Raw genomic sequence first — 27,291 nt, 5'->3', positions numbered from 1 at the left:
CAATGATCCCACCCATAATGGGCGGGATTCACATCGCAACATCTTGTGCGATCGCGTTAGATCTCACGAGGCGTCGCGAGCTGGGTAGATCCTGGAAGCGGGGTCTCCCTCCTTTTAGTGGCCACACTGCGCCACGGCGAGCTGCTTTTCGGGCGCACCGTGGCCATTAAAGCGTGCCCATGATGTCGAATATTTAGGGGGTAACAGTTGCTCTGAGTCTGGAGGGGGCAATATTTGGAGGGTCGGAGGATCTGGGAGTGCAGGTAGGGAGAGAAGCCAATGTATTGGCCTTGCCCTCTCCGATAGCCCGGAGTCTAATTTTGTTGTGCTGCTGGGACTCTGAGCTGCCGAGCTTCGGGGTGTGGGTGAGCAATTTGGCACAGTTCTTCCACTTAGAGAAAATCATGTTCCTCATGACGGGTTCAGAGGAGGGGATCACTTCGAGGCGGAAGCTGTTCAACACCTTCTTTGAGGAGTATTGAGTTGTCGGGGGGGGGGGGGTTCTTTTTCTGTTGGGGTTGGGTTAAAAGTTAAAACGAGGGGTTGAGGGCAGGCGCCAGTGGGGGGGGTGGCAGCGGGTCATGTGGGGGGGGGGAGATGGTTGGGGGGGGGGGTTATTTTGCTGTTACCGCGGTGGTTTTTTGTGTTTTTCTGTTTTTTTATGTATATATTTGAAAGTGTCTCCAATAAAATGTGTTCAAAAAAAAAAGAAAAAACTATTGTGATAATTTAAAGAACGTACCTTATCTACTGTCAGTCACTGCAACCTCGAAACACGGAGATGTATTAGTCCCATGACTTGCATACAATCTTCAAGCGGCGGGGTAGCAATCAGATGTACCAGTGTGCAACTTCTGTAAATAGTTGTATCTTCAATAAAGAACCAATCACCAATCCTTGTGTATGATTAGTATGTTTACGTCTGAAGGAAGAACTTAACAATTTCTGTCTAGGTTTCTTCTGATTTTGTAACTTGATGTTATTTTCAGCATTTCAATTCCCCGTTACCATTAGCAACACTTCTACAGCTGGACTGCAGGAAACACTCGGTACTCTTTCAGTGCTATATGTGAACAATGTGTGAGTAGTTGGCAGTGAAGTTGAGAGAGATGTGGAGGTGTGGAACTTTGTGTCAAGTCTGAGGAACAGTGGGAAACCAGGTAAACCGAATGGTGAACTGTTTGTTCTGCTACCGAAATTACATAGAAGTTGGAGGGTTTTGGTTCAATGCAGCACTCGGGTCAAAAAACCCTGAGCACTGTCCAATATCCGTCACAGAAACTTTTCAATCCTGGCGTTCTGATGCATGAAGGTAGACTGCGACCTTGACTTGGAGAGAATGCAACTGAGAGAGGGCCATATAAAAGTATGAGAGATGCTTGGTGGTCAAGCCACGTGCACTCTACCCAAAGGCCCATTGACCGTGGTTCATTGTCTGCTGATGCTTCATCCTGTTTCCTCGGCAGTTTTTGTCGGTGGTGGTTTGCCATTGCCATTGCCTTCCACCCTCAGCCAGGATGACGAGGCAGGTTCAATCTACCTCAGCCAGATTGGGAGGCTGTGGAGTTATTCTGGACCACATGCTAGCCATCTGAGCTGTTCAGTACCTCATTAAATGCTATAGCGAAGGGAAATTGAAAGTTAATCCACCTCAATAGGACAAGGGAGCGTTAATAGAAACTGATTAAAGGTAAATTTAATTCTGATGTTAGAAAAAATGTTTAACCACAAGAAATCAATCTATGATAATGAGGTAATATGGTAGGGGCTGGTTTAGCACAGGGCTAAATAGCTGGCTTTTAAAGCAGACCAAGGCAGGCCAGCAGCACGGTTCAATTCCCGTACCAGCCTCCCCAAACAGGTGCCGGACTGTGGCGACTAGGGGCTTTTCACAGTAACTTCATTTGAAGCCTACTTGTGACAATAAGCGATTTTCATTTCATTTCATGTATGCTATTATGGAGTTTTAGGCAGTCTTCTCAATAGATAGATTAAGGGGCTTTGACAAAGAGTCATTGGACTCGAAACGTTAGCTATTTTCCCTCCCTACAGATGCTGCCAGATCTGCTGAGATTTTTCAGCATTTTCTCTTTCGTTCGAGATAGATTAAGGTGTCAACCTTGGCTCAGTGGATAGTACCCTTGTACCTAAGTCAGAGCTAATGCTTCAAGCCTTATTCCAGGACACAAGCACATAATCCAGGCTGATATTTCAGTGCTGCGCTGACCTATGTTCTCTTCACAGTGCATGGCCAATTTGTTGCACTTGACGATTTACGTTTGACACATGGTGGGGAATGCACGCAAAATAAAGAGAACATAACTTGTGCCTATGTTCCTTGCGCAGTCGATTCCCAATTTCTGCATGGCTTAGAGGGAACATTGATGCTGAGAGAGTGCGGCATTATTGGAAGTGCCCCCTTTGAGATGGGACATTAAACTAATGTCCATTCTGTCCTCTCAGATGGACATAAAAGACTCCATGCCATTACATCAAAGAAGAGGAGGGAAATTTCCAATATTTACCCTTCGTCAATCCCTCAAGCACATATCTGATCATTATCTCATTGCTATTTGAGAGCTTGCTATGCTGCATTGGCTGGTGCATTTCCTACGTTACAACAGTGACTTTCCAAAGCCCACAAAGTGTTTTTTGGTGGCGGAGGTGGCCTGTCAACGGGATTTTCTGGTCCTGCCGTTGTTAACAGGATTTGCCGTTGACTGCACCCCTCATCGCCGGGGAACCCGCGCACCGCCGGTGGGACCGGGATATACCACCAGCATGAACATCCTAAATGTCTCAATATAAATGAAAGTTCTTGCTTTTCTTTTTAAGATGGGAAACATTGAATTCTTTATTTGCATTTATCTTGTGATCTCTTTCACATCTATTTATATTCATACTTCTTACAGATTCAAGTCACTGTGTAGTGTTTATATAGCTGATGCCAGCCAGAAGTTACAGAGCTCTTGAAGAATGAAGGAGGGGGAAAGAAATCACCCATGAATCTCACAATGAAGTGAGTGCCAGTGTGGACATGAGGCGAGAACTAGATCCAGTTTAGCGATGATATTCCCATGATCAAATACTATACTGACACTTGATTAAGTTGATATACTGGGAATGAACAATTGGGTCGAAGGCTGTGTAGTGTTCATACATCAGTAAGAGTTGATGCCTTTTGAAGTGATGGGGAAAAATTAGATATTAAAATAAAATTAATTGGAAGCATTCTTTTCAAAAAATATCCATGAAACTCAATTGTCTGTGTAAGTGACAAGTTCAATATTTGGTCAAAAAGGCGGCATACAGCACCTCATATTTGAGTAAGACCAGTTTCTCTTTTTAGAAGATGTGGAGATGCTGGTGTTGGACTGGGGTGGGCACAGAAAGACGTCTTACAGCACCAGGTTAAAGTCCAACAGGTTTATTTGGAATCACCAGCTTTCAGATCGTAGCTCCTTCATCAGGCGAGTGAACCTGATGAAGGAGCTACACTCCGAAAGCTAGTGATTCCAAATATACCTGTTGGACTTTAACCTGGTGCTGTGAGTCTTTTTAGAAGAACGTCTGAAAAGTGAAATAATTTTTTAGGAAATATCAAAAAGATGCATTGGATTGAAAATGTCGAGAAAATATATGCATTTTTTGCTGTTAGTCACTGGTTCTAGTATGTAAGATTCAAACTAAATTTGTGCATGTTGAGATTAATTTCTGCATGTTGAATTTATCTTTATTCGTACTGAATGTGTGTTCTTTCCTTAACTAAAGTAAATAGCATGGCTGTCATGTGTATAGCAGGTCTTTTCTTCATCCCTGTTGTAGGTCTTACAGGATTCCATATGGTTTTAGTCGCCAGGGGCCGGACAACAAATGAACAAGTAAGTCAGTCAAACACAACATTGAATTGCAACTTTGAAGGGCAGCACGGTAGCATATTGGTTAGCACAGTTGCTTCACAGCTCCAGGGTCCCAGGTTCGATACCCAGCTGGGTCACTGTGCGGAGTCTGCACATTCTCCCTGTGTCTGCGTGGGTTTCCTCCAGTAGTCCAAAGATGTGTGGGTTAGGTGGATTGGCCATGCTAAATTGCCCTTAGTGTCCAAAAAGATTAAGTGGGGGTTACGGGGATAGGGTAGATACGTGCACTTGAGTAGAGTGCTCTTTGTAAGGGCCGGTGCAGACTCGATGGGCCAAATGGCCTCCTTCTGCATTGTAAATTCTATAATCTATGTTCTATGATCTATGAATGTGAAAGAAGAATGCGTTGAAACAGCAATGGTGTCCCAACTTCTAAAGTAATTTTGCCGCATTGATTTTCTTTCAATCGCTTGTGTACTTAAGTTAAAGGTTTACAAAATTGAAAAAAATGTTACCACAATTTTTTTATTATATTATTTGCTATTTCCACTTTGGCTGTAAAGTACTGAATTAGTTTATTATGTATACTAAATCACACACGTCTTACAGGTAACAGGCAAATTTCGAGGTGGTGTAAATCCATTCACCCGTGGATGCTGCGGTAATGTGGAATACGTACTTTGTAGTCCTTTAGCTCCAAGGTAAGTGTTTCTATTAAATTTCTCATTCCAAAAATTGAACAATGAAGGTACACAAGCAATTATCTTTCAGTGACTCATGAATAAGAATATCCAAGTCCTTTAAAGTTCAACACTTCCCAAACCCTCTCCATTTAAGAAATGCTCTGTATTTCTCTTTTTCCACCAAGTGGATAGCCTCACATTTCTCCACATTGTATTCCATCTGCCTAATTGTTTCGCTGCTCCAAATCCCATTGAAGCTTCTTTGCATTCTGTGTGGAGTCTGTACGTTCTCCCAAAGTCTCCATGGATTTCCTCCGGGTGCTCTGGTTTTCTCCCACAATCAAAAGATGTGCAGTTGAGGTGGATTGGCCAGACTAAATTGCCCCTTTAGTGTCCAGAGATTGGGTGGGATTACGGGGATAGAGTGGGGAGTAGGGTGTAGGTAGGGTGTTCTTTCAGAGGGTCGGTGCAGACGCGATGGGCCAAGTGACCTCCTTCTGCACTGTAGGGATTTTATTTCCCACTGTCAGTTTTTCTCCTCTACACTCTGAATTTCCCCTCCGGTTCCCATCCCCCTGCAAATCTAGTTAAACCCTCCCCAGCAGCACCAGCAAACTGCCCTGCGAGGACATTAGCCCCAGTCCTGTAAAGGTGTAACCCATCGTCCTTGTACAGGTCCCACCGGCCCCAGAATCGGTCCCATCATACAGATTGTGGTTCTCAGTACACAGGAATTTCATGAGTAAACCTTGATTTCAGTTAGTTTTAAAACTTATGCTGGATGTACTAATAGGCAGCAATGAACTGCTGGCTTTTATGACCAAACTATTATAAGCACAATCTTCACTGTATTTATTCTAAAACCCTGTTCTGTATGTTACAAATAGTTATCTACAGTCTTTTATTTAATGGATTTTATTCCTGACCCCAGGTACGTGGTGGACTACAAAAAGAAAGAATTGATAACAATAAAATCTCCTTTTGTCAGACTTCCATTGTCTGAAAGACAAATTGTACTGAAGATAAATGACAATGGAATTCATGGCAATCTGAACAGGACCACGGTAAGGAGTTCAACATTCCGTTTTTAATATTTGAAATAATTTTGCATTATGTCCATTCCCCTCATTTATTTGAAGCTGAGCTAAATGAATTTTGGGGCATGCAAGCTTTTAATACATTTGCACTTCCGTTGAGTTGACTGCCAATCATTCCACATCCACAAAACGACATTGAAATGTTCATGTTTTTAGCATTGAATGACCTCACATAGAGTTTGCCCAACAGTGTCCATCACATTTGTTGGTGTACAGGCTGGAGTTCCAGGATTTATTATTGGGTACTTCGTGTTGTCAGATCAGCTTCTTAATTGTGCCAAAGAGACTTGGTCCAGAACATGTTTGATACGTCAGTACCAAAAGTTCAGAAATTCACTAAACTTTTCAGTTTTACCACTCATCTTATCCTGTTTATAATTCAGTAGTTCAGTAAATTTTAATGTTGGAATTTGAGTCCCAATGTGTAGCACTATGAAGTGGCTTTCTGAGCAACTTATTGATGTAATAGGTTACAGATCTCAGCTATGTTATCATCAGATACTTCATTAACAGCATCAATTGGAATAAAGATTTAAACCAAGCTTGTCCAACCTTTTTGCTCCGATGCCATATTTGCATATTTTCTCACTCAAGACATGTTTGGCACGACACTAAACTGAGTTTCAAAAAAAAGCTGCGGTTTTAAGGAAAGAAACAATTGCTGAGCAAAGATACAGCAATGTCACAGCAATAAAATGTGAAGTTAAAAAGAGTAAGTAATAAAAATGACCAGAGGGTGGGTGGGTGCATGTGAATGTGTTGGTGTGTGGTGGTGAAAGTGAGTGAGAAACCTGAGACTGGGCGTAAGGCAGGCCATAAGACATAGGAGCAGAATTAAGCCATTCGGCCCTTAGAGTCTGCTCTGCCATTCAATCATGGCTGATATTTTCTCATCCCCATTCTCCTGCCTTGTCCCCATAACCCCTGATCCCATTATTAATCATGAACCTAATAAAACAGACACATATTCGCTCTCACTCTTTCAGTCTCTCGCCCCCCCCCACCCACTTTGTCTCTCGACACTCACCCCCACTCATTCAATCTCTTGCACACCCCTCTTTGTCTCTTCACACTCACCCCCACTCGCTTATTCAGTCTCTTGCAAGCGCCCCAATTCACTCCCTGCCTCTTGCACTCACCCCCCGCACTCTGCCTTTCACACCCACCCCCATACACCCAATCAGTGACTCTCACTCCCACAGACTCACTGCGACCCTGTCTCCTCCTTGGGCCCGCTAAAACACTTTCCTCCCTGAGCTGCCAAAACATTATCCTCCCTGAGCCCCCAAAACATTATCCTCCCTGAGCCCCCAAAACATTATCCTCCCTGAGCCCCCAAAACATTATCCTCCCTGAGCCCACCAACACGTTATCCTCCCTGGGCCCGCCAAAACGTTATCCTCCCTGAGCCCACCAAAACGTTATCCTCCCTGAGCCCACCAAGACGTTATCCTCCCTGAGCCCACCAAAACGTTATCCTCCCTGAGCCCCCAAAACGTTATCCTCCCTGAGCCCACCAAAACGTTATCCTCCCTGAGCCCACCAACACGTTATCCTCCCTGAGCCCCCAAAACGTTATCCTCCCTGAGCCCACCAAAACGTTATCCTCCCTGAGCCCACCAAGACGTTATCCTCCCTGAGCCCACCAAAACGTTATCCTCCCTGAGCCCCCAAAACGTTATCCTCCCTGAGCCCACCAAAACGTTATCCTCCATGAGCCCACCAAAACATTATCCTCCCTGAGCCCACCAAAACGTTATCCTCCCTGAGCCCACCAAAACGTTATCCTCCCTGAGCCCACCAAAACGTTATCCTCCCTGAGCCCACCAAAACGTTATCCTCCCTGAGCCCACCAAAACGTTATCCTTCCTGAGCCCACCAAAACGTTATCCTCCCTGAGCCCGCCAAAACGTTATCATCCCTGATCCCCAAAAAGTTATCCTCCCTGATCCCCAAAACTTTATCCTCCCTGAGCCCACCAAAAGGTTATCCTCCCTGTGCCCACCAAAAGGTTATCCTCCCTGATCCCCAAAACGTTATCCTCCCTGAGCCCACCAAAACGTTATCCTCCCTGATCCCCAAAACGTTATCCTCATTGAGCCCACCAAAACGTTATGCTCCCTGTGCCCACCAAAACGTTATCCTCCCTGAGCCCGCCAAAACGTTATCCTCCCTGATCCCCAAAACGTTATCCTCCTTGAGCCCACCAAAACGTTATGCTCCCTGTGCCCACCAAAACGTTATCCTCCCTGAGCCCACCAAAACGTTATCCTCCCTGATCCCCAAAACGTTATCCTCCCTGAGCCCACCAAAACGTTATCCTCCCTGATCCCCAAAACGTTATCCTCCCTGAGCCCGCCAAAACGTTGTCCTCCCTGAGCCCGCCAAAACGTTGTCCTCCCTGAGCCCGCCAAAACGTTGTCCTCCCTGAGCCCGCCAAAACGTTGTCCTCCCTGAGCCCGCCAAAACGTTGTCCTCCCTGAGCCCGCCAAAACGTTGTGCTCCCTGAGCCCGCCAAAACGTTGTCCTCCCTGAGCCCGGCAAAACTTTATCCTCCCTGAGCCCGCCAAAACGTTATCCTCCCTGAGCCCGCCAAAACGTTATCCTCCCTCAGCCCGCCAAAGCGTTATCCCCCCTGAACTCACCAAAACGTTATCCTCCCTGATCCCCAAAACGTTATCCTCCCTGAGCCCACCAAAACGTTATCCCCCTGAGCCCACCAAAACATTATCCTCCCTGAGCCCGCCAAAACGTTATCCTCCCTGAGCCCACCAAAGCGTTATCCTCCCTAAGCCCGCCAAAACGTAATCCTCCCTGATCCCCAAAACGTTATCCTCCCTCAGCCCCCAAAACGTTATCCTCCCTGAGCCCCCAAAATGTTATCCTCCCTGAGCCCGCCAAAACATTGTCCCTGAGCCCACCAAAACGTTATCCTCCCTGAGCCCACCAAAGCGCTATCCTCCCTGATCCCCAAAACGTTATCCTCCCTGAGCCCACCAAAGCGTTATCCCCCCTGAGCCCACCAAAGCGTTATCCTCCCTGAGCCCACCAAAACGTTATCCTCCCTGAGCCCACCAAAACGTTATCCTCCCTGAGCCCCCAAAACGTTATCCTTCCTGACATAAGGACAGCCCTGTGACTCCAGTAACTGTTTATAATTACACATACCATTGAAGTGCATCAGTTATAAGGGTGCAACAAAACTGTATGACCTTGAAAATTGAACGATTCAAAGAAGATGATCATGTGTCACTTAAAAACCAAAGTTGCAACTGATTTGTTATGTTCTAGGTGTAACATAAGCGGCTTCCTTGTGGTGCACTTGAGAAAGGAAGGTTCAGACGTGGAGATATCTTCGACGCGTTTATTAAACTATTTACACTTCTATTACTCGGGTTCGACACTACTGCTAATCCTACTATAGCTACCCAGACTGACTAACCAGTTGCTGCAATCCACGTGGTGGGTGTAATATTGAATCAACCCTGTGTCTCTACTCACTCACTGTATCCACTGGAAAGAGGCAGATCATGTGTGTGGTGTCCTTTATATATGGGGTGGTGTAATGCTCCCCTGTGGTCGTGTCACCTCCTTGTGTATCGTGAATGTCCATTGGTCGTGTCCTATCTAACTGATCTATTGGTTGAGTGTGTGTGTGAGATATGTCTGGTGCTCCCTCTAGTGTCTAGCTAGCCTACATGTATTTACATTTATGCACATCACCACAGCAACTGTTCACTGCAGTTAATTGTTGTTTGTTTTAGTCCAAAGGAAGTTTGGAAGCTTTGGAAGTTCAGTCAACAGATGTGGAGCCCCCACTCCCGCCTAAACTAGGTCCAAGCAAATATGCAAACCTTAAAAACCAGCTTGGCGCTTCAAAAAACGAAGGTAATAGAGTTGATTGAGAAGTGGGAAAAATACTTTTGGTGAGAAGTAATGTATTAATAGTTAGTTTTCTTGAAATAATTTTTAATGGATATGTGCCCTAAAAGTGAACAATTTCCAACCAGTATTTGATGGTGATACATTTTAAGTGCGAAATAAATATATCAATGTACTTTCTTGCTATCACTCTGCACATTGACCTTTAAATATGTTCAGGAACTGTGAGTCCAAGATGCAATCAGGTATACTTTTGCACCTATGCACAGCTTTAATAAGTGAACCGTATCCATTTCCTCCTCACCCTTCCACCTGCCTCCTGACATCCCCTGTGCAAGTCACAGGTTATCGAATAATCAATCTTCGTGTAGAATATGTAGCAAACTTCCTAAAAATAAGTAAATTATTTTTTATTACCTCTTAACTTCAGAATATCAGTTATTGGGCGCAATCCAAATGCCATGCTTCGCCAGGAAAGCAGCTCGCCGCAATGCAGCGTGGCCAAGGAAAACCAGGAGACCCCGCTCCCGGGATCTACCCGGCTCGCAACGCCTCATGAGATTCCACGCAATCTCGCAAGACTTAGCAATGTGAATCCTGCCCACAAATGGCGGGATCACTTTTCAGCAAATCTGCATATTCGAGCGAGGCAGTAAGCCTCACTCTAATGTACAGATACCTGAGGTACTTGAGGCTTTGAGATTCAACCCCTTCCCAAGAAACCTTGGCGAGTGCCGTTCAGCACTGGTCGCCACAAATGGGGATCAGACGGAACGGCATTCGTGGGGGTCTCCCAGGGGATTGGCGGCCCCCAGTTGCAACACCTCGGGCAAGGTGGTGCCCTGGCACTGATGGTGCCACCTGGGTACTCTGGAAGTGGCACCCTGGCAATGCCAAGGTGTCCAGGTGGCACTGCCAGCTGGCATTTTTTTGCGTGTGCGATTGGGCCGGGGTTGCCCGGCGAGCTGAGCTCCCCACTGTACAAAACGGGCTATGTGCAGCTTCGGCAGCGCGAGTGCCGGGAAACACGCGGTTAAACACCCTCGCTAGGGTACTATGTTCCCTTTTGGGAGAATCGCGCTCGTTGATTGTCAGTACGTATTGGAACAATGTGTAAATGTAAATGAGAGGGGAAAAATGCAGTGCCAAAAATCTAATGAAGTTTTGTTGTCCAAAACATCATTCTTTTTCAGGTATTGTCAGACTTGTTCCAGCATTTTTCACTTTTGACTATAAACTGCTGCACTTTGTAAGAATGAAATGTACCTATAACTCAAATATAATTTGAGTGTTTTTTTTACATTTATTTCCTCCCCCTCTCTGCCCCAATTTATTTGTTATTTACTCTCCTAAGCATAATCTTTTTCACTATACAATGAAATGTTTAGAACATTATTGGAAAATTGCTAGGTCAATAGAGAATAGTTCAAAATGCTTTCTTGTGCCATACTGAAAGGTCACATTTAAGGTGTACAAGACCACTGCAGTCTAAGCTTCCCTTGTGAAAATGCAGGCATTATTTCTGTTTCTTTCCCTCACTCTGTTAGATACCTGGCTGAAATCAAGAGTTCACCTGATGGTTGTAGATAATCCATATCTTGGTGTATAGCTAGATGAATAAATTCAATGTTCAGTTCATATGATAAATTCAGTTTTCAGTTTGTTATGAATTAATCTGTTTATTCCATTAATATTTTTATGTTTGGGATGTCCGAAGTGGGGATGTTTGCGGAATGGTCAGATAATTAAGCAGTCAATGCCCAAATGCAGCAAGACCTGGACAATATCCAGGCTTGAACTGACAAGTGGCAAGTTACATTCACACCGCACAAGTGCCAGGCAATGGCCATCTCCTACAGGAGAGTTTCTAACTACCGCCCCTTGATATTTAATGGCATTACCATCGCTGTATCCCCACAATCAACATCCAGGGGGTTACCATTGATCAGAAACTGAACTGGACTATCCACATTAATACTGTAGCTACCAGGGCAGGTCAAAGGCTAGGAATCCTACAGTGAGTAACTTACCTTCTGACCCCCCCCCCCCCCAAACAAATCCTGTCCACCATCTACAAGGCACAAGTCAGGAGTGTAATGGAATACTCTCCAATTGCGTGGATGAGTGCAGCTCCAACAACACTCGAGGAGCTCAACACCATCCAGGACAAAGCAGCCCACTTGATTACTCCCTCTTCCAAAAACATTTCCTCCACCGCCACCGATCTGTGACAGCCGTGTACCATCTGCAAGATGCACTGCTTTCGATACTGTTACATAGATTACATAGAACATACAGTGCAGAAGGAGGCCATTCGGCCCATCGAGTCTGCACCGACCCACATTAATCCCTCACTTCCACCTTATCCCCGCAACCCAATAACCCCTCCCAACCCTTATGGACACTACGGGTAATTTAGCATGGCCAATCCACCTAACCTGCACGTCTTTGGACTGTGGGAGGAAACCGGAGCACCCGGAGGAAACCCACGCGGACACGGGGAGAACGTGCAAACTCCGCACAGACAGTGACCCAGCGGGGAATCGAACCTGGGACCCTGGCGCTGTGAAGCCACAGTGCTAATCACTTGTGCTACCGTGCTGCCCATAAACTACCGCCATAAACTGTTGGGGGGGGGGGGGGAAACTTACCAGGGGTAAGCCATGGGGTACAGGTCTCTGGCACAGAGTCTGTCCCTGTTGCTCAGAAGGGAAGGGGGGAGAGGAGTAGAGCATTAGTCATTGGAGACTCCATAGTTAGGGGGATAGATAGGAGATTCTGTGGTAACGAGGGAGACTCGCGGTTGGTGTGTTGCCTCCCAGGTGCCAGGGTACATGATGTCTCGGATCGTGTTTTCGGGATCCTTAAGGGGGAGGGGGAGCAGCCCCAAGTCGTGGTCCACATAGGTACCAACGACATAGGTAGGAAAAGGGATAGGGATGTAAGGCAGGAATTCAGGGAGCTAGGGTGGAAACTTAGATCTAGGACAAACAGAGTTATCATCTCTGGGTTGTTACCCGTGCCACGTGATAGCGAGACGAGGAATAGGGAGAGAGAGGAGTTGAACACGTGGCTACAGGGATGGTGCAGGAGGGTGGGTTTCAGATTTCTGGATAATTGGGGCTCATTCTGGGGTCGGTGGGACCTCTACAAATGGGATGGTCTACACCTGGACCAGAGGGGTACCAATATCCTGCGGGGGAAATTTGCGAATGCTCTTCGAGAGGGTTTAAACTAGTTCAGCAGGGGCTTGGGAACCTGAATTGTAGCTCCAGTATACAGGAGGTTGAGAGTAGTGAGGTCATGAGTAAGGTTTCAAAGTTGCAGGAGTGTATCGGCAGACAGGAAGGTGGTTTAAAGTGTGTCTTCTCCAATGCCAGGAACATCCGGAATAAGGTGGGTGAACTTGCGGCATGGGTTGGCACCTGGGACTTCGATGTTGTGGCCATTTTGGAGACATGGATAGAGCAGGGTCAGGAATGGTTGTTGCAGGTTCCGGGGTTTAGATATTTCAGTAAGCTCAGGGAAGTAAAAGAGGGGGAGGGGTGGCATTGTTAGTCAAGGACAGTATTACGGTGGCAGAAAGGTCGTTTGATGAGGACTCGTCTACTGAGGTAGTATGGGCTGAGGTTAGAAACAGGAAAGGAGAGGTAACCCTATTAGGGGTTTTCTATAGGCCTCCGAAAAGTTCCAGAGATGTAGAGGAAAGGATTGCAAAGATGATTCTGGATAGGAGCGAAAGCAGCTGCGTAGTTGTTATGGGGGACTTTAACTTCCCAAATATTGACTGGAAACGCTATAGTTTGAGTACTTTAGATGGGTCCGCTTTTGTCCAATGTGTGCAGGAGGGTTTCCTACACAGTATGTAGATAGGCCAACGAGAGGCGAGGCCATATTGGATTTGGTACTGGGTAATGAACCAGGACAGGTGTTCGATTTGGAGGTAGGTGAGCACTTTGGTGATAGTGACCACAATTCGATTACGTTTACTTTAATGATGGAAAGGGATAGGTATATACCGCAGGGCAAGAGTTATATCTGGGGGAATGGCAATTATGATGCGATGAGGCAAGACTTCGGATGCATCGGATGGAGAGGAAAACTGCAGGGGATGGGCACAATGGAAATGTGGCGCTTGTTCAAGGAACAGCTACTGCGTGTCCTTGATATGTATGTACCTGTCAGGCAGGGAGGAAGTGGTCGAGCAAGGTAACCGTGGTTTACTAAAGCAGTCGAAACACTTGTCAAGAGGAAGAACGAGGCTTATGTAAAGTGAGACATGAAGGTTCAGTTAGGGCGCTCGAGAGTTACAAGTTAGCTAGGAAGGACCTAAAGAGAGAGCTAAGAAGAGCCAGGAGGGGACATGAGAAGTCTTTGGCAGGTAGGATCAAGGATAACCCTAAAGCTTTCTATAGATATGTCAGGAATAAACGAATGACTAGGGTAAGAGTAGGGCCAGTCAAGGACAGTAGCGGGAAGTTGTGCTTGGATTCTGAGGAGATAGGAGAGGTGCTAAATGAATATTTTTCGTCAGTATTCACACAGGAAAAAGACAACGTTGTCAAGGAGAATACTGAGATTCAGGCTACTAGACTAGAAGGGCTTGAGGTTCATAAGGAGGTGTTAGCAGTTCTGGAAAGTGTGAAAATAGATAAGTCCCCTGGGCCGGATGGGATTTATCCTAGGATTCTCTGGGAAGCTAGGGAGGAGATTGCTGAGCCTTTGGCATTGATCTTTAAGTCATCTTTGTCTACAGGAATAGTGCCAGAAGACTGGAGGATAGCAAATGTTGTCCCCTTGTTCAAGAAGGGGAGTAGAGACAAACCCGGTAACTAGACCAGTGAGCCTTACTTCTGTTGTGGGCAAAATCTTGGAAAGGTTTATAAGAGATAGGATGTATATTCACCTGGAAAGGAATAATTTGATTAGAGATAGTCAACATGGTTTTGTGACGGGTAGGTCGTGCCTCACAAACCTTATTGAGTTCTTTGAGAAGGTGACCAAACAGGTGGATGAGGGTAAAGCAGTATGTGGTGTATATGGGTTTCAGTAAAGCGTTTGATAAGGTTCCCCACGGTAGACTACTGCAGAAAATACGGAGGCATGGGATTCAGGGTGATTTAGCAGTTTGGATCAGAAATTGGCTAGCTGGAAGAAGACAAAGGGTGGTGGTTGATGGGAAATGTTCAGACAGGAGTCCAGTTACTAGTGTGTACCACGAGGATCTGTTTTGGGGCCACTGCTGTTTGTCATTTTTATAAATGACCTGGAGGAGAGCGTAGAAGGATGGGTGAGTAAATTTGCAGATGACACTAAAGCCGGTGGAGTTGTGGACAGTGCAGAAGGATGTTACAAGTTACAGAGGGATATAGATAAACTGCAGCGCTGGGCTGAGAGGTGGCAAATGGAGTTTAATGCAGAAAAGTGTGAGGTGATTCATTTTGGAAGGAATAACAGGAAGACAGAGTACTGGGCTAATGGTAAGATTCTTGGCAGTGTGGATGAGCAGAGAGATCTCGGTGTCCATGTACATAGATCCCTGAAAATTGCCACCCAGGTTGAGAGGGTTGTTAAGAAGGCATACGGTGTGTTAGCTTTTATTGGTAGAGGGATTGAGTTTCGGAGCCATGATGTCATGTTGCAGCTGTACAAAACTCTGGTGCGGCCGCATTTGGAGTATTGCGTGCAATTCTGGTCGCCGCATTATAGGAAGGATGTGGAAGCATTGGAAAGGGTGCAGAGGAGATTTACCAGAATATTGCCTGGTATGGAGGGAGGATCTTATGAGGAAAGGCTGAAGGACTTGAGGCTGTTTTCGTTAGAGAGAAGAAGGTTAAGAGGTGACTTAATTGAGGCATACAAGATGATCAGAGGATTGGATAGGGTGGACAATGAGAGCCTTCTTCCTCTGATGGTCTAGCACGAGAGGACATAGCTTTTGGGTGAGGGGAGATAGATATAGGACAGATGTCAGAGGTAGGTTCTTTCCTCAGAGAGTAGTAAGGGCGTGGAATGCCCTGCCTGCAACAGTAGTGGACTCGCCAGCACTAAGGGCATTCAGATGGTCATTGGATAGACATATGGACGATAAGGGAATAGTATAGATGGGCTTTAGTGGTTTGACAGGTCGGTGCAACATTGAGGGCCGAAGGGCCTGTACTGCGCTGTTATGTTCTATGTAACTCACCAAGGTTCCTTAGTCAGCACCTTCCAAACCCATGACCACTACCATCTAGGAGGACAAGAGCAGCAGATACCTGGGAACCCCACCATCTGGAGGTTCCCCTCCAAGTCACTCACCACCCTGACTTGGAAATATATCATCGTTCCTTCACTGTCGCTGGGGCAAAATCCTGGAACTCCCTCCCTAACTAGGGATGGGCAATAAATGCTGGCCTAACCACATCCCGTAAATGAATTTTTTAAAGGTATGTAATGGGATATTGTGTTTCTTAGTATATGCATCCCTGAGGAAGGAGTTGTCTGAGGTGTAAATGCAACTGAATTTGTTTGGCTGGATTAAACTACTTGTTCCCAACAGAGTGCTCTTTTGTAGGAGTGTGCAGCATTGTAGTTGAGAGAGTGACATTGGTGGCATGCTGTGCTTCAAACAAGGCTTTTTTCAACTTTGAATGTGGAGCTACAATTTTTGGGATGAAGTGTGTGGCAATGGTGTGAACAGAAGTAGCTCAGTGTGATGGAAGATGATATTTGGGTCATGAGTAAGGATTGTTGGTGAGGGTCGCTAATTGAATTATTACTTGTGTGCAGAGATTTATTGCCAGAGATATTCTCACTTTAGGAAACGTAACAGAAATGAAGTTACAGATCATCAGTACACCATTCAGCAATGGCCTAAATCCTAAGCTATAATGGAATGTTATTTTTCTAAAAAGACAACCCACTATTTACTATAAAAAATATAAATTAAAAACTCTCAAGTTCAGTGGGAAAAACCTTGCTGTGGAATAAAGCAATTTTACCAAGCTCATAAATTGTTTTTTGTCGTGTCTATTCTGCACTCCCAAAAATAAATTGTTTTGTGTTGTGATACTGCGTAGTCTATAATGATTATGCCATAAGATCTGTCCCACTCAAGTTATAATTAACGTGCTGATACCTTGCTGCATGCTTCAATCTTTCGTCCATTCTGTACTCCCTCCTTGTATTGTCTTCTATACTTGTCCCCACAGGAAAGTAGTTATTGGTCAATGGCATGGTTCTTCAAATAGCAACAGCTGCCTTGCCTCAAATGGCTATTGTTCAAGTGTGGGTTTGGACAATTAATGTTGGGGGAGGGCCGAGGAGGTCCCTGAAACCGATTCTTGCCTAGTCTTAAATGAATGTCTGCACGCACCTACTTTTCATCCGAGGATTGCTGGATAATAATCAGGACTAGGCTCCCTGTTTTGTTTGTATTATCTATATCCCAGCAGGTCATCACCTCGACTGGAATTGTCTCACCTGTCCCATAACGAAGGTCACACCTGGAGCTGCCTTGATGTGTGTGAATCCTTACCAAACCATATATCCTTTGGGAGTACGTGTTTTTTCCTTGAGAATTAGCCAGAGTATTTCCTTTTAAATTTCAGAATGCTATCGGCAGAGTTAAAATGAGCGTTGTTATAAGTAACTCAATTTCGCTTAAATAAAGCTTTATTGAAAAAATCCACCTTGATGTCTATGTTGATGATCTGCTTGTAATTAATATCTTGCTATAGCTATGTAAAAGGTTTTACGGTTACATAGAACATTGAATTCATAGTTGAAACATCTTAGTTCAGCTCACATCATTAAAACTTTTGATTTTCTTTCACATTACAAAACTAGGGGCTTTTCACAGTAACTTCATTGAAGCCTACTTGTGACAAGCTATTATTATTATTATTATTATTATGGTCTCAGTGCGAGCAATAAATAACTAAATGAGTTCCACATTGTTACTTTATTTCTAAAACATCAATGATGAAAGGTTGGCTGATGAGTCTTTACAGATGCGAAAATTGGCAATAAATTGGTTGCTGATATAAATCCTCTTTACTGGCGCATAAATACTGCCCCAGTACTCAAAGGGTCCATTGTTGTCTGTTCCAATCCTCTTAATATACCCCGCCATCATTATATTCCAATCTGTCAGAAAGCTACTGCAGCTTTGCGTTCGATTTTCATTTTTTGCTGTGTCCTAGAATTGGATCATTGCGTTCTAGTGCACTTTTGGTTCCAACATGCAAATGCTCCTGAAAGCCTTATAATAAGGATGGTGTGTATCTAGATTCCTCTGACCTTGCCCTTCTGTTCTTTTTCAGTAGTTCGAGTGTACCTTTGTGTCTGTGTGTACTGTTACCTGTACTACATTGTCGTTGTCTTATTGCAGATAGTGGTCTCTCATCCAAGCCCATCAACCCACCCACTCCTGCCATGTTTAAGTATCGACCAACATTCAGCAATTCCGATGCAAATCCTAAAGTCCTCTACCATGCTGCTAGTGATAAGGTGAGGAAAATGCAGCATCCGGCGCTAGACAATAAGCCTTGTCACGTTAGTTATTTTTTGTTAGATAACTTGGTTAGAATGAAAAAAGTTTAAAGCGAAAGTGACTGAAACTTCACATCAAAGAGCCCTGGGTTTGTAGAGAACCACATCACAATTAATCTCAGAATTTCTCTGCCACGCTTGACAGTTGGATAGGTTTAGAGGATTGCTATATTCTGTAAAAAGCTACGATTTATAAACTTAAATCTCTATGGTCAACGGACATGTTCCTATTGAGTTTGCGAAAAATGAGTTACATTTTTAGATCGATATCTAACATTTGTTTCACCGTATAAACATATTAAGCTCAGTGGCCGCTATCTCACTCTGTGGCATGTGGAGGCAATGAAAAATCAATCTTCTAATTTAATTATGTTTCATTGTCTTAAATGATTTAAAATGGGCATTCAATGATTAATGTTGGGGACTTCCGGGTGCGGCGATGACCAGCTAAGTCGCACATTTCGGCAGCTCCCGTTGGAACGGACTTTTGGGCTCTTAATAGGAGCCCCAACGGCAATTTAAACGGCCAAAAACACTGTGCGGTAAACCAGAAGGGAATCCCCCCCGGACACGCATGGATAAGGAAGAGGATAGCGGCCGGATTGCGGAGGATCCTCTGGAGCAGCGGCAAGGAAGGGAAGCTCAAAGCAAGATGGCGTCGGAAGGTGGCCGTTTGTTATGGGGCCCGGACCAACAAGAGTTCCTGCGGTGCTGTGTGGAAGAGCTGAAGAAGGAGTTGAAGAAGGAGCTGTTGGCCCCAATATTACAGGCGATTGAAGGGCTAAAGGAGGAGCAGAGGACCCAAGAGCTGGAGCTTCGGGTCGTGAAGGCAAAGGCTGCTGAAAATGAAGATGAACTACAGGGCCTGGTGGTGAAGACAGAGACGCACGAGGCACAGCACAAAAGGTGTGTGGAAAGGTTGGAAGTACTGGAGAATAATTTGAGGAGGAAGAATTTAAGAGTCCTGGGTCTTCCCGAAGGTGCAGAAGGGGCGGACGTTGGGACATATGTGAGCACGATGCTTCACTCGCTAATGGGATCGGAGGCCCCGACGGGCCCTTTGGAGGTGGAGGGAGCTTATCGAGTTCTGGCGCGAAGACCGAAGGCTGGAGAAATACCTCCAGCTATAGTGGTGAGGTTTCTCCGCTACAATGACAGAGAGACGGTCCTCAGCTGGGCGAAGAAAACTCGGAGCTGTAGGTGGGAGAACGCGGTGATCCGCGTATACCAGGATTGGAGTGCGGAGGTGGCGAGAAGGAGGGCAAGTTTTAATCAGGCTAAGGCGGTGCTTCACAAAAAGAAGATCCAGTTTGGAATGTTGCAACCGGCGAGATTGTGGGTCACACACCAAGGGAAGCACCACTACTTTGAGACGGCAGAAGAGGCGTGGACATTCATTATGGATGAGAAGCTGGAATAGTCTGGTGGGAGAAAGAGCTTTTGGGACAAAGTGGTGGGGTGATTATGTGGGGCGAGAAAAGGGGGGGGCGGGATGATTTTTCAATTTGTTCATTTTGCGATCCTGTACCTTTTCTCTCTTCCCCATGTTGGGGGGGGGGGGGGGGGGGGGGGGGAGAGAGTATGAGGAACTGTGGGCGCCAGCCATTAGGGGCGGGCTTTGTTCCCACGCTATGGTAATTATGGCGGGAACAGGGACGCAGGAAGGAGGGGACCTCGCACAGTGGGGGCCGAGGAAAAAGGGGGAAGCCGAGGTCAGCCAGAGTTCGCTGACTTCTGGGAGCAACATGGGGGGTGCAACTACGCTAGAGGGGGATCTAGCGGAGGGGGGGGGTGGTTAACTGGGTTGCTGCTGCTAAGGAGAAGGGGGAGCTGTTATGGGATGGGGTGGTCGAGGCGGGAGGGCGCCGTCGGGGGGATATACGGGTACGTGGGAACCGGGTGAGGAGCTGGGTTAAAAAAGGGGATGGCTAGTCGATAAGGGGGGGGTAGTAAAGAGCCCCCCAACCCGGCTGATCTCGTGGAACGTGAGGGCTGAACGGGCCGATTAAAAGGGCACGGGTACTCGCACACCTAAAGAAATTAAAGGCAGATGTGGTTATGTTGCAGGAGACGCATCTGAAACTGATAGACCAGGTCAGACTACGTAAAGGATGGGTGGGGCAGGTGTTTCATTCGGGTTTAGATGCGAAGAACAGGGGGGTGGCTATCTTAGTGGGGAAACGGGTACTGTTTGAGGCAAAGACCATAGTGGCGGATAGTGGGGGTAGATATGTGATGGTGAGTGGCAGATTGCAAGGGGAGGCGGTGGTTCTGGTGAACGTATACGCCCCGAACTGGGATGATGCAAATTTTATGAGGCGTATGTTGGGACGTATCCCGGACCTGGAGGCGGGAAAGTTGGAAATGGGGGGAGACTTCAATACGGTGCTTGATCCAGGGCTGGACCGGTCGAGGTCCAGGACCGGGAGGAGGCCGGCAGCGGCCAGGGTGCTCAAGGACTTCATGGAGCAGATGGGAGGGGTAGACCCCTGGAGATTTAGTAGGCCTAGGAGTAAGGAGTTCTCATTTTTCTCCCATGTTCACAAAGTATACTCACGGATAGACTTTTTTGTCTTGGGAAGGGCACTGATTCCGAAGGTGACAGGGACGGAATATACAGCCATAGCCATTTTGGACCACGCTCCACATTGGGTAGACCTGGAGGTAGGAGAGGCGGATGAGGGGGTGTGTCTAAGGGTGAGGGGGTGCATCGAAAGGTACTTGGAGCTTAATGACAATGGAGAGGTTCAGGTGGGAGTGGTCTGGGAGGCGTTGAAGGCGGTGGTTTGAGGGGAACTGATATCCATAAGGGCACATAAAGGGAAGCAAGAGGGTAAAGAAAGGGAGCAATTGTTGAAAGAACTTTTGAGGGTGGACAGGCAATATGCGGAGGCACCTTAGGAGGGACTGTACAGGGAAAGACAAAGGCTACATGTGGAATTTGACTTGCTGACCACGGGTAAGGCAGAGGCACAGTGGAGGAGGGCACAGGGTGTACAGTATGAGTATGGAGAGAAGGCGAGTCGGCTACTGGCCCACCAATTGAGGAAGAGGGGAGCAGCGAGGGAGATCGGTGGGGTGAGAGATGAGGAGGGAGAGATGGAACGGGGAGCGGAGAGAGTGAACGGGGTGTTCAAGGCATTTTATGAGAGGTTATATAAGGCTCAGCCCCCGGAAGGGAAGGAGGGAATGATGTGTTTCTTGGATCAGCTGGAATTCCCTAGGTGGAGGAGCAGGAGAGGGCGGGACTGGGAGCACAGATTGAGATGGAGGAGGTGGTAAAAGGGATTGGGAGCATGCAGGCGGGGAAGGCCCCGGGACCGGACGGATTCCCGGCGGAATTTTATAGGAAATATATGGACCTACTGGCCCCACTTTTGACGAGAACCTTTAATGAGGCCAGGGAAGGGGGGCAGCTGCCCCCCACTATGTCGGAGGCAACGATATCGCTCCTTTTGAAGAAGGAAAAAGACCCGCTGCAATGTGGGTCCTACAGGCCCATTTCCCTTTTAAATGTAGATGCTGAGCCCCTGGCCAAGGTGATGGCGACGAGGATAGAGGACTGTGTCCCGGGGGTGGTCCACGAGGATCAAACTGGGTTCGTTAAGGAGAGACAGCTGAACACTAACATACGGAGGTTGCTAGGGGTAATGATGATGCCCCCACCATAGAACATAGAACATAGAAAATACAGCACAGAACAGGCCCTTCGGCCCACGATGTTGTGCCGAACCTTTGTCCTAGATTAATCATAGATTATCATTGAATTTACAGTGCAGAAGGAGGCCATTCGGCCCTTTGAGTCTGCACCAGCTCTTGGAAAGAGCACCCTACCCAAACTCAACACCTCCACCCAACACCAAGGGCAATTTGGACACTAAGGGCAATTTATCATTAGCCAATTCACCTAACCCGCACATCTTTGGACCAGAGGGGGAGGCGGAGATAATGGTGGCGATGGACGCCGAGAAAGCATTCGACAGAGTGGAGTGGGATTATCTGTGGGAGGTGCTGAGGAGATTTGGTTTTGGAGAAGGGTTTATTGGATGGGTACAGCTGCTGTATAGGGCCCCGGTGGCGAGCGTGGTCACGAACAGACAGAGGTCTGACTACTTCCGTCTTCATAGAGGGACGAGGCAGGGGTGTCCCCTGTCTCCGTTGCTGTTTGCATTGGCGATTGAGCCCCTGGCCATAGCACTGAGGGGCTCCAGGAAGTGGAGGGGAGTACTCCGGGGAGGAGAAGAACACCGGGTATCTTTGTATGCAGATGATTTATTGCTGTATGTTGCGGACCCAGTGGAGGGGATGCCTGAGATAATGCAGACACTCAGGGAGTTTGGGGAATTTTCGGGGTACAAATTGAATATGGGGAAGAGTGAGTTGTTTGTGGTGCATCCGGGGGAGCAGAGCAAGGGAATAGATGACTTACCGCTGAGGAAGGTAACTTAGGGATTCAGATAGCCAGGAGTTGGGGAACCTTACATAGGCTTAATTTAACAAGATTGGTGGAACAGACGGAGGAGGATTTTAAGAGATGGGACATGGTGCCCCTGTCACTGGTGGGTAGGGTGCAGGTGGTCAAAATGGTAGTCCTCCCGAGATTCCTTTTTGTGTTTCAGTGCCTTCCGGTGATGGTCACGAAGGCTTTTTTCAAGAAAATTGAGAAATGTGTCCTGAGTTTTGTGTGGGCCGGGAAGACCCCGAGAGTGAGGAGGGGGTTCTTGCAGCGTAGCAGGGATAGGGGGGGTTGGCACTACCGAGCCTAAGTGAATACTACTGGGCCGCCAATATCTCAATGGTGTGTAAGTGGATGGGAGAAGGGGAAGGAGCGGCGTGGAAGAGATTGGAGCTAGCGTCCTGCAAAGGAACCAGCCTACAAGCAATGGTGACGGCGCCATTGCCGTTCTCCCCGAAGAAATACACCACAAGTCCAGTGGTGGTGGCAACACTAAAAATTTGGGGACAGTGGAGACGACATAGGGGAAGGACGGGAGCCCCGGTGCGGTCCCCGATAAGAAATAACCATAGGTTTGTCCCGGGGAGAATGGATGGGGGATTTGGAGCATGGCAGAGAGCTGGCGTTGTGCAACTGAGAGATCTGTTCGTAGACGGGACGTTTGCGAGTCTGGGAGCGCTGACGGAAAAATATGGGTTGCCCCAAGGGAATGAATTTCGATACATGCAACTGAGGGCTTTTGCGAGGCAGCAGGTGAGGGAATTCCCGCAGCTCCCGATGCAGGAGATTCAAGATAGAGTGATCTCAGGGACATGGGTGGGGGATGGTAGGGTGTCGGATATATACAGGGAAATGAGGGACGAGGGGAAGATCATGGTGGATGAGCTGAAGGGGAAATGGGAAGAAGAGCTGGGGGAAGAGATTGAGGAGGGGCTGTGGGCTGATGCCCTACGTAGGGTAAACTCGTCGTCCTCGTGTGCCAGGCTAAGCCTGATACAATTCAAGGTTTTACACAGGGCGCATATGACCGGAGCAAGGCTCAGTAAATTTTTCCGGGTAGAGGATAGGTGTGGGAGATGCTCGAGAAGCCCAGCAAACCACACCCACATGTTTTGGTCATGTCCGGCACTGCAGGGGTTCTGGGTGGGGGTGGCAAAGGTGCTTTCGAAGGTGGTGGGGGTCCGGGTCGAGCCAGGCTGTGGTTTGGCTATATTTGGGGTTGCAGAAGAGCCGGGAGTGCAGGAGGCGAAAGAGGCTGATGTCTTGGCCTTTGTGTCCCTAGTAGCCCGGCGAAGGATATTGCTTATGTGGAAGGAAGCCAAACCTCCGGGCGTGGAGACCTGGATAAATGACATGGCAGGGTTTATAAAACTAGAACGGATAAAGTTCGCACTAAGGGGTTCCGCTCAAGGGTTCACCAGGAGGTGGCAACCGTTCATTGACTACCTCGCAGAACGATAAAGGAAATGGGAAGGTAACAGCAGCAACCCGGGGGGGAGGGGGGGTCCTCAGGGGTGTTTTTGTATGGATATTTGTACTAGGTTATGTATAATGGATTGTTTGATTTTATTTTTGGAGAGTTATTATTTTTGTTATGGCAGTTGCCATTTAGTTTATATATTATTTATTTATTTGTTAAAACGGCCACTGTTATTTATATTGTTTTATTGTTGTAAAAAGGAAAACCTTTGTATTGTTTTGTTTGGCCGAAAAATTTGAATAAAATATATATTTTTTTTAAATTAAAAAAAAAAATGATTCATGTTGGGGCTTTGATGGTTATTAATAGTCCATGCAGTCTTGTCCTTTTGCAGAGGGAGGAGCATGCTTCAAGGAAGAAATATTGCAAAGAAGAAATCATTTTATTCCTTGCCATATATACTTAGGCAGGGGGGTGGAGAAGCATATTGTTATAAAATGTGGTACACTTGGAGATGTCTCAAGTGGATAGTTCCTTTGGATGTAGATTGATTCTTATACTTGTACTCTTGAATCGACACCCTGAGTTAGTACACGGTCAATTCCAGCCCCACTTGCTCCAGAGACACACTACAAGTGAATTAACCAATAATTCTTATAAAAATACACAAAGTCTTTGGCCTTTGGCTTCCCAATAATTACAGTCACCAGTTTGTAACTGTAAACAGGATTACTGTTTATTTATAACCAGAACTGTCATGAAATGTGCAGTAAATGCAACTGGTTAACTATCATTTAATTGCTGATTCCCACTTTAAGCACCTCCATCCTCTACCCACACACACAGATGGACAAACATAGATTGGAGGGAAGGGGTGAAAAATAATGAGGATGAAAGTCTAAAGATGAGAGTCTTTGCTTCAGATGGTGTTTTTTTGTTTTAGCAAAGTTGCTTCAATTCTAGCCTTCAGATCAAGGCCTTTACTGTTGTTTCATTCGGGTATCTGTGGTTTCAAGAATTCAATACACAGAACCTTTAGCAGCTTTCTGGAGAGAGTTATATTGTTCACAGCATTTTCCGGAGAGGCACCTTATTTCACATCAAACTTTGTTTTCAATTCATGGTTCTTCTTCAGGCCTCTGGCATCTCAGGATAACAGCACCCAGAGGCTTTCTGGAGAGTGAGTCAGCCCTCACAGTGGCCTTCTGGACAGTTAGCTGGATCTTTCTGGAGAGAGTTAGTTGGGTCGCTTCACTGGGCTACCAGAACCAAAACTGGAACCTTTTCAGTGGGCTCAGATCCAATCACTACTTGTTATCGGGCAGAGCACAGCCCTCTGGGCCAATCCATTGGCTACCAGGCAATCAATCAAACCAAGTCCCAACCCGTCTCTCTCTCTCTCTCTCTCTCTCTCTCTCACTGACGCCGGCCAGTCTACAGCTTCTGTTTAAAGCAGCAGAGCCTCTGGGATTCTTCCTGCTTGAATTAAAGATACAGGCCTCTTGACTCAGTGACATATCAATGGATCAAAAATGTAACAGCTAAATAAAAGAAAGGGGAAATAAAGGAATAAACAGGAAGGACCTCTGCACTCTATCATATTCATCGGGAAAAGGCTAAATAAAACTCTTAATATCTTTTTGAATATTGGACTGTCCCAGAATGAAAGTTTCAAAACCTGGGAAGAAAGCATTATTGCAATGGTGTTCATATTGGAGAAATGCCTAATCCCAATGCTGTACTCTGCAGAATCCTGTAACTTGAATCAGACGTGTATAAAATATTGCAATTAACGTAATTACAACTGTACTGTAATCTTAATATAATGTGAGAGTGATTCAGATTTCAACAGCTAATCTTTATTACAACCTTTGAGAGAGTGCCTTTTTGCTAACCTCTTTACCTGCTTTCCGCAATCTCCTTCATGTAGTAATTTTCATATAATGGTTGAAAATTGTGGTGTCAGTATTGCCAAAATTACTTGTTATCTTTAATTTGAACAGGAACAAAATTGAACCTCTTAACTGCAGAATTGCAATGTTGGTGGCAGCAACTGTTATTGTTGAGTGATGAAATTGATTATTCCTGGTAACTGTCTTGGATTTTCCCATTTTATAGATTTCCATGCAGGAAGGACATAAAGAGGCAGTTATCATGGAAGAGTGCAACAGGGCCCATGACTACAGGTCCGAGCCAAATCTGGATATCCCTGACTACAGATCGCCATCACTTCACAAGACTTACCAATCATCACCGTTCCAACTTGACTCTCTCTCTGTTAGCTCTCGCTCTCTGAGCCTAAAGTCGGCCCATAGGAGAGGAGTAGACAAGGTTCAATTACATCAAATGAAATCGGACGGCTCGTCTCCTAATCCATACAAAAACATTTTTGGTCCGAATTCCTTGTCCAGCAGGAATGGAAGCCTGTCCTATGATAGTTTGCTCAATCCCGCCCCCGCATATCCTGGGGTAGATTCTGCAGCACACACTGGAGTTTCGGCTGTGGGATACCATTCACCATACCTGTCGGCCAAAATGTGCCAGATCCGAGGGGCGAATCTCCAGCGTCAGCCTGTGCTAGGTTACAGCCCAATCCATAGAAGCTCGCCACCACACCAGCGGGAACCTTCGCCAGTCCGATACGACAACCTCTCGAAGCAAATAATGGCCTCCATTCAGGAGCGGAAGGCAATGGAAGAACGAGGGAAACTCCTTCGAGCCTCACCTGATTCGGTGTTTCTAGATTCCGGGGCACACGACACACCTGGGTCATATAACCTGCAACATCTGAACACTTTACTGGATGACCCGAGAAGGACAACCACTGGCAGATATGGTTCCCGAGATAATCTTGTGTCTCCCAATTACAGCACAAGGAACCCTCTGATGCGCACTTCTGCTTCCTCCCTGTCGAGCACAGTGACGAGGGTAGCCAGGACTTCCACAAGTTCCCTTCATGCAGACATAGCAAACAACAATGTGCAGCCCCATCACACTTTGCAAAGCAGAGCTGTTGAGACTGCATACAGGTCTCCAGGTCATCAAATCACATCTTCCACGTTAGTCAGGTCCCCCTCTTATGGAAGCCAAAAGCCTCTGTCGTTCGTCACTGCAATGGAAATGTCAGAAGGTGTGCCTCAGCCCCTGATAACCCCATGGTAGGTGGTGTACCTTGTCTTCTGAATCTTGCTAAAACCCTTCTAGTTCAGATTAACCTGTGTTTGTATAAATAATAAAACTATTAATGTACAGGTTCAATAAGGTGGGTTCTAACTCTTATTACGCTTTAGTTGAAAATAGTGGCCTGATGCATGTTTCTGTCTCAATTGGCTCCAGAGAAACACCTGAATTAAAGCAA

The 27,291-nt window shown here is 46.3% G+C and overlaps 1 protein-coding gene across 2 annotated transcripts in view; it reads left to right on the top strand.

The window, feature by feature from the left end:
* zdhhc8b (zDHHC palmitoyltransferase 8b) overlaps window positions 1–27,291 on the top strand; it is a 357,552-nt gene that overhangs the window by 316,602 nt on the left and 13,659 nt on the right. For both annotated transcript variants that reach the window (XM_072470115.1, XM_072470165.1), the window contains exons 5-10: window positions 3,779–3,881; window positions 4,470–4,561; window positions 5,475–5,607; window positions 9,405–9,528; window positions 17,897–18,015; window positions 26,052–27,091. In XM_072470115.1, the coding sequence (XP_072326216.1) occupies window positions 3,779–3,881; window positions 4,470–4,561; window positions 5,475–5,607; window positions 9,405–9,528; window positions 17,897–18,015; window positions 26,052–27,091 (1,611 nt within the window). The remainder of the gene's footprint in view (window positions 1–3,778; window positions 3,882–4,469; window positions 4,562–5,474; window positions 5,608–9,404; window positions 9,529–17,896; window positions 18,016–26,051; window positions 27,092–27,291) is intronic.

This window comes from Scyliorhinus torazame, chromosome 1 (genome assembly GCF_047496885.1).
Source record: "Scyliorhinus torazame isolate Kashiwa2021f chromosome 1, sScyTor2.1, whole genome shotgun sequence".
Lineage (NCBI taxonomy): Eukaryota > Metazoa > Chordata > Chondrichthyes > Carcharhiniformes > Scyliorhinidae > Scyliorhinus > Scyliorhinus torazame.
This window is presented reverse-complemented; position numbering and strand designations above follow the sequence as displayed.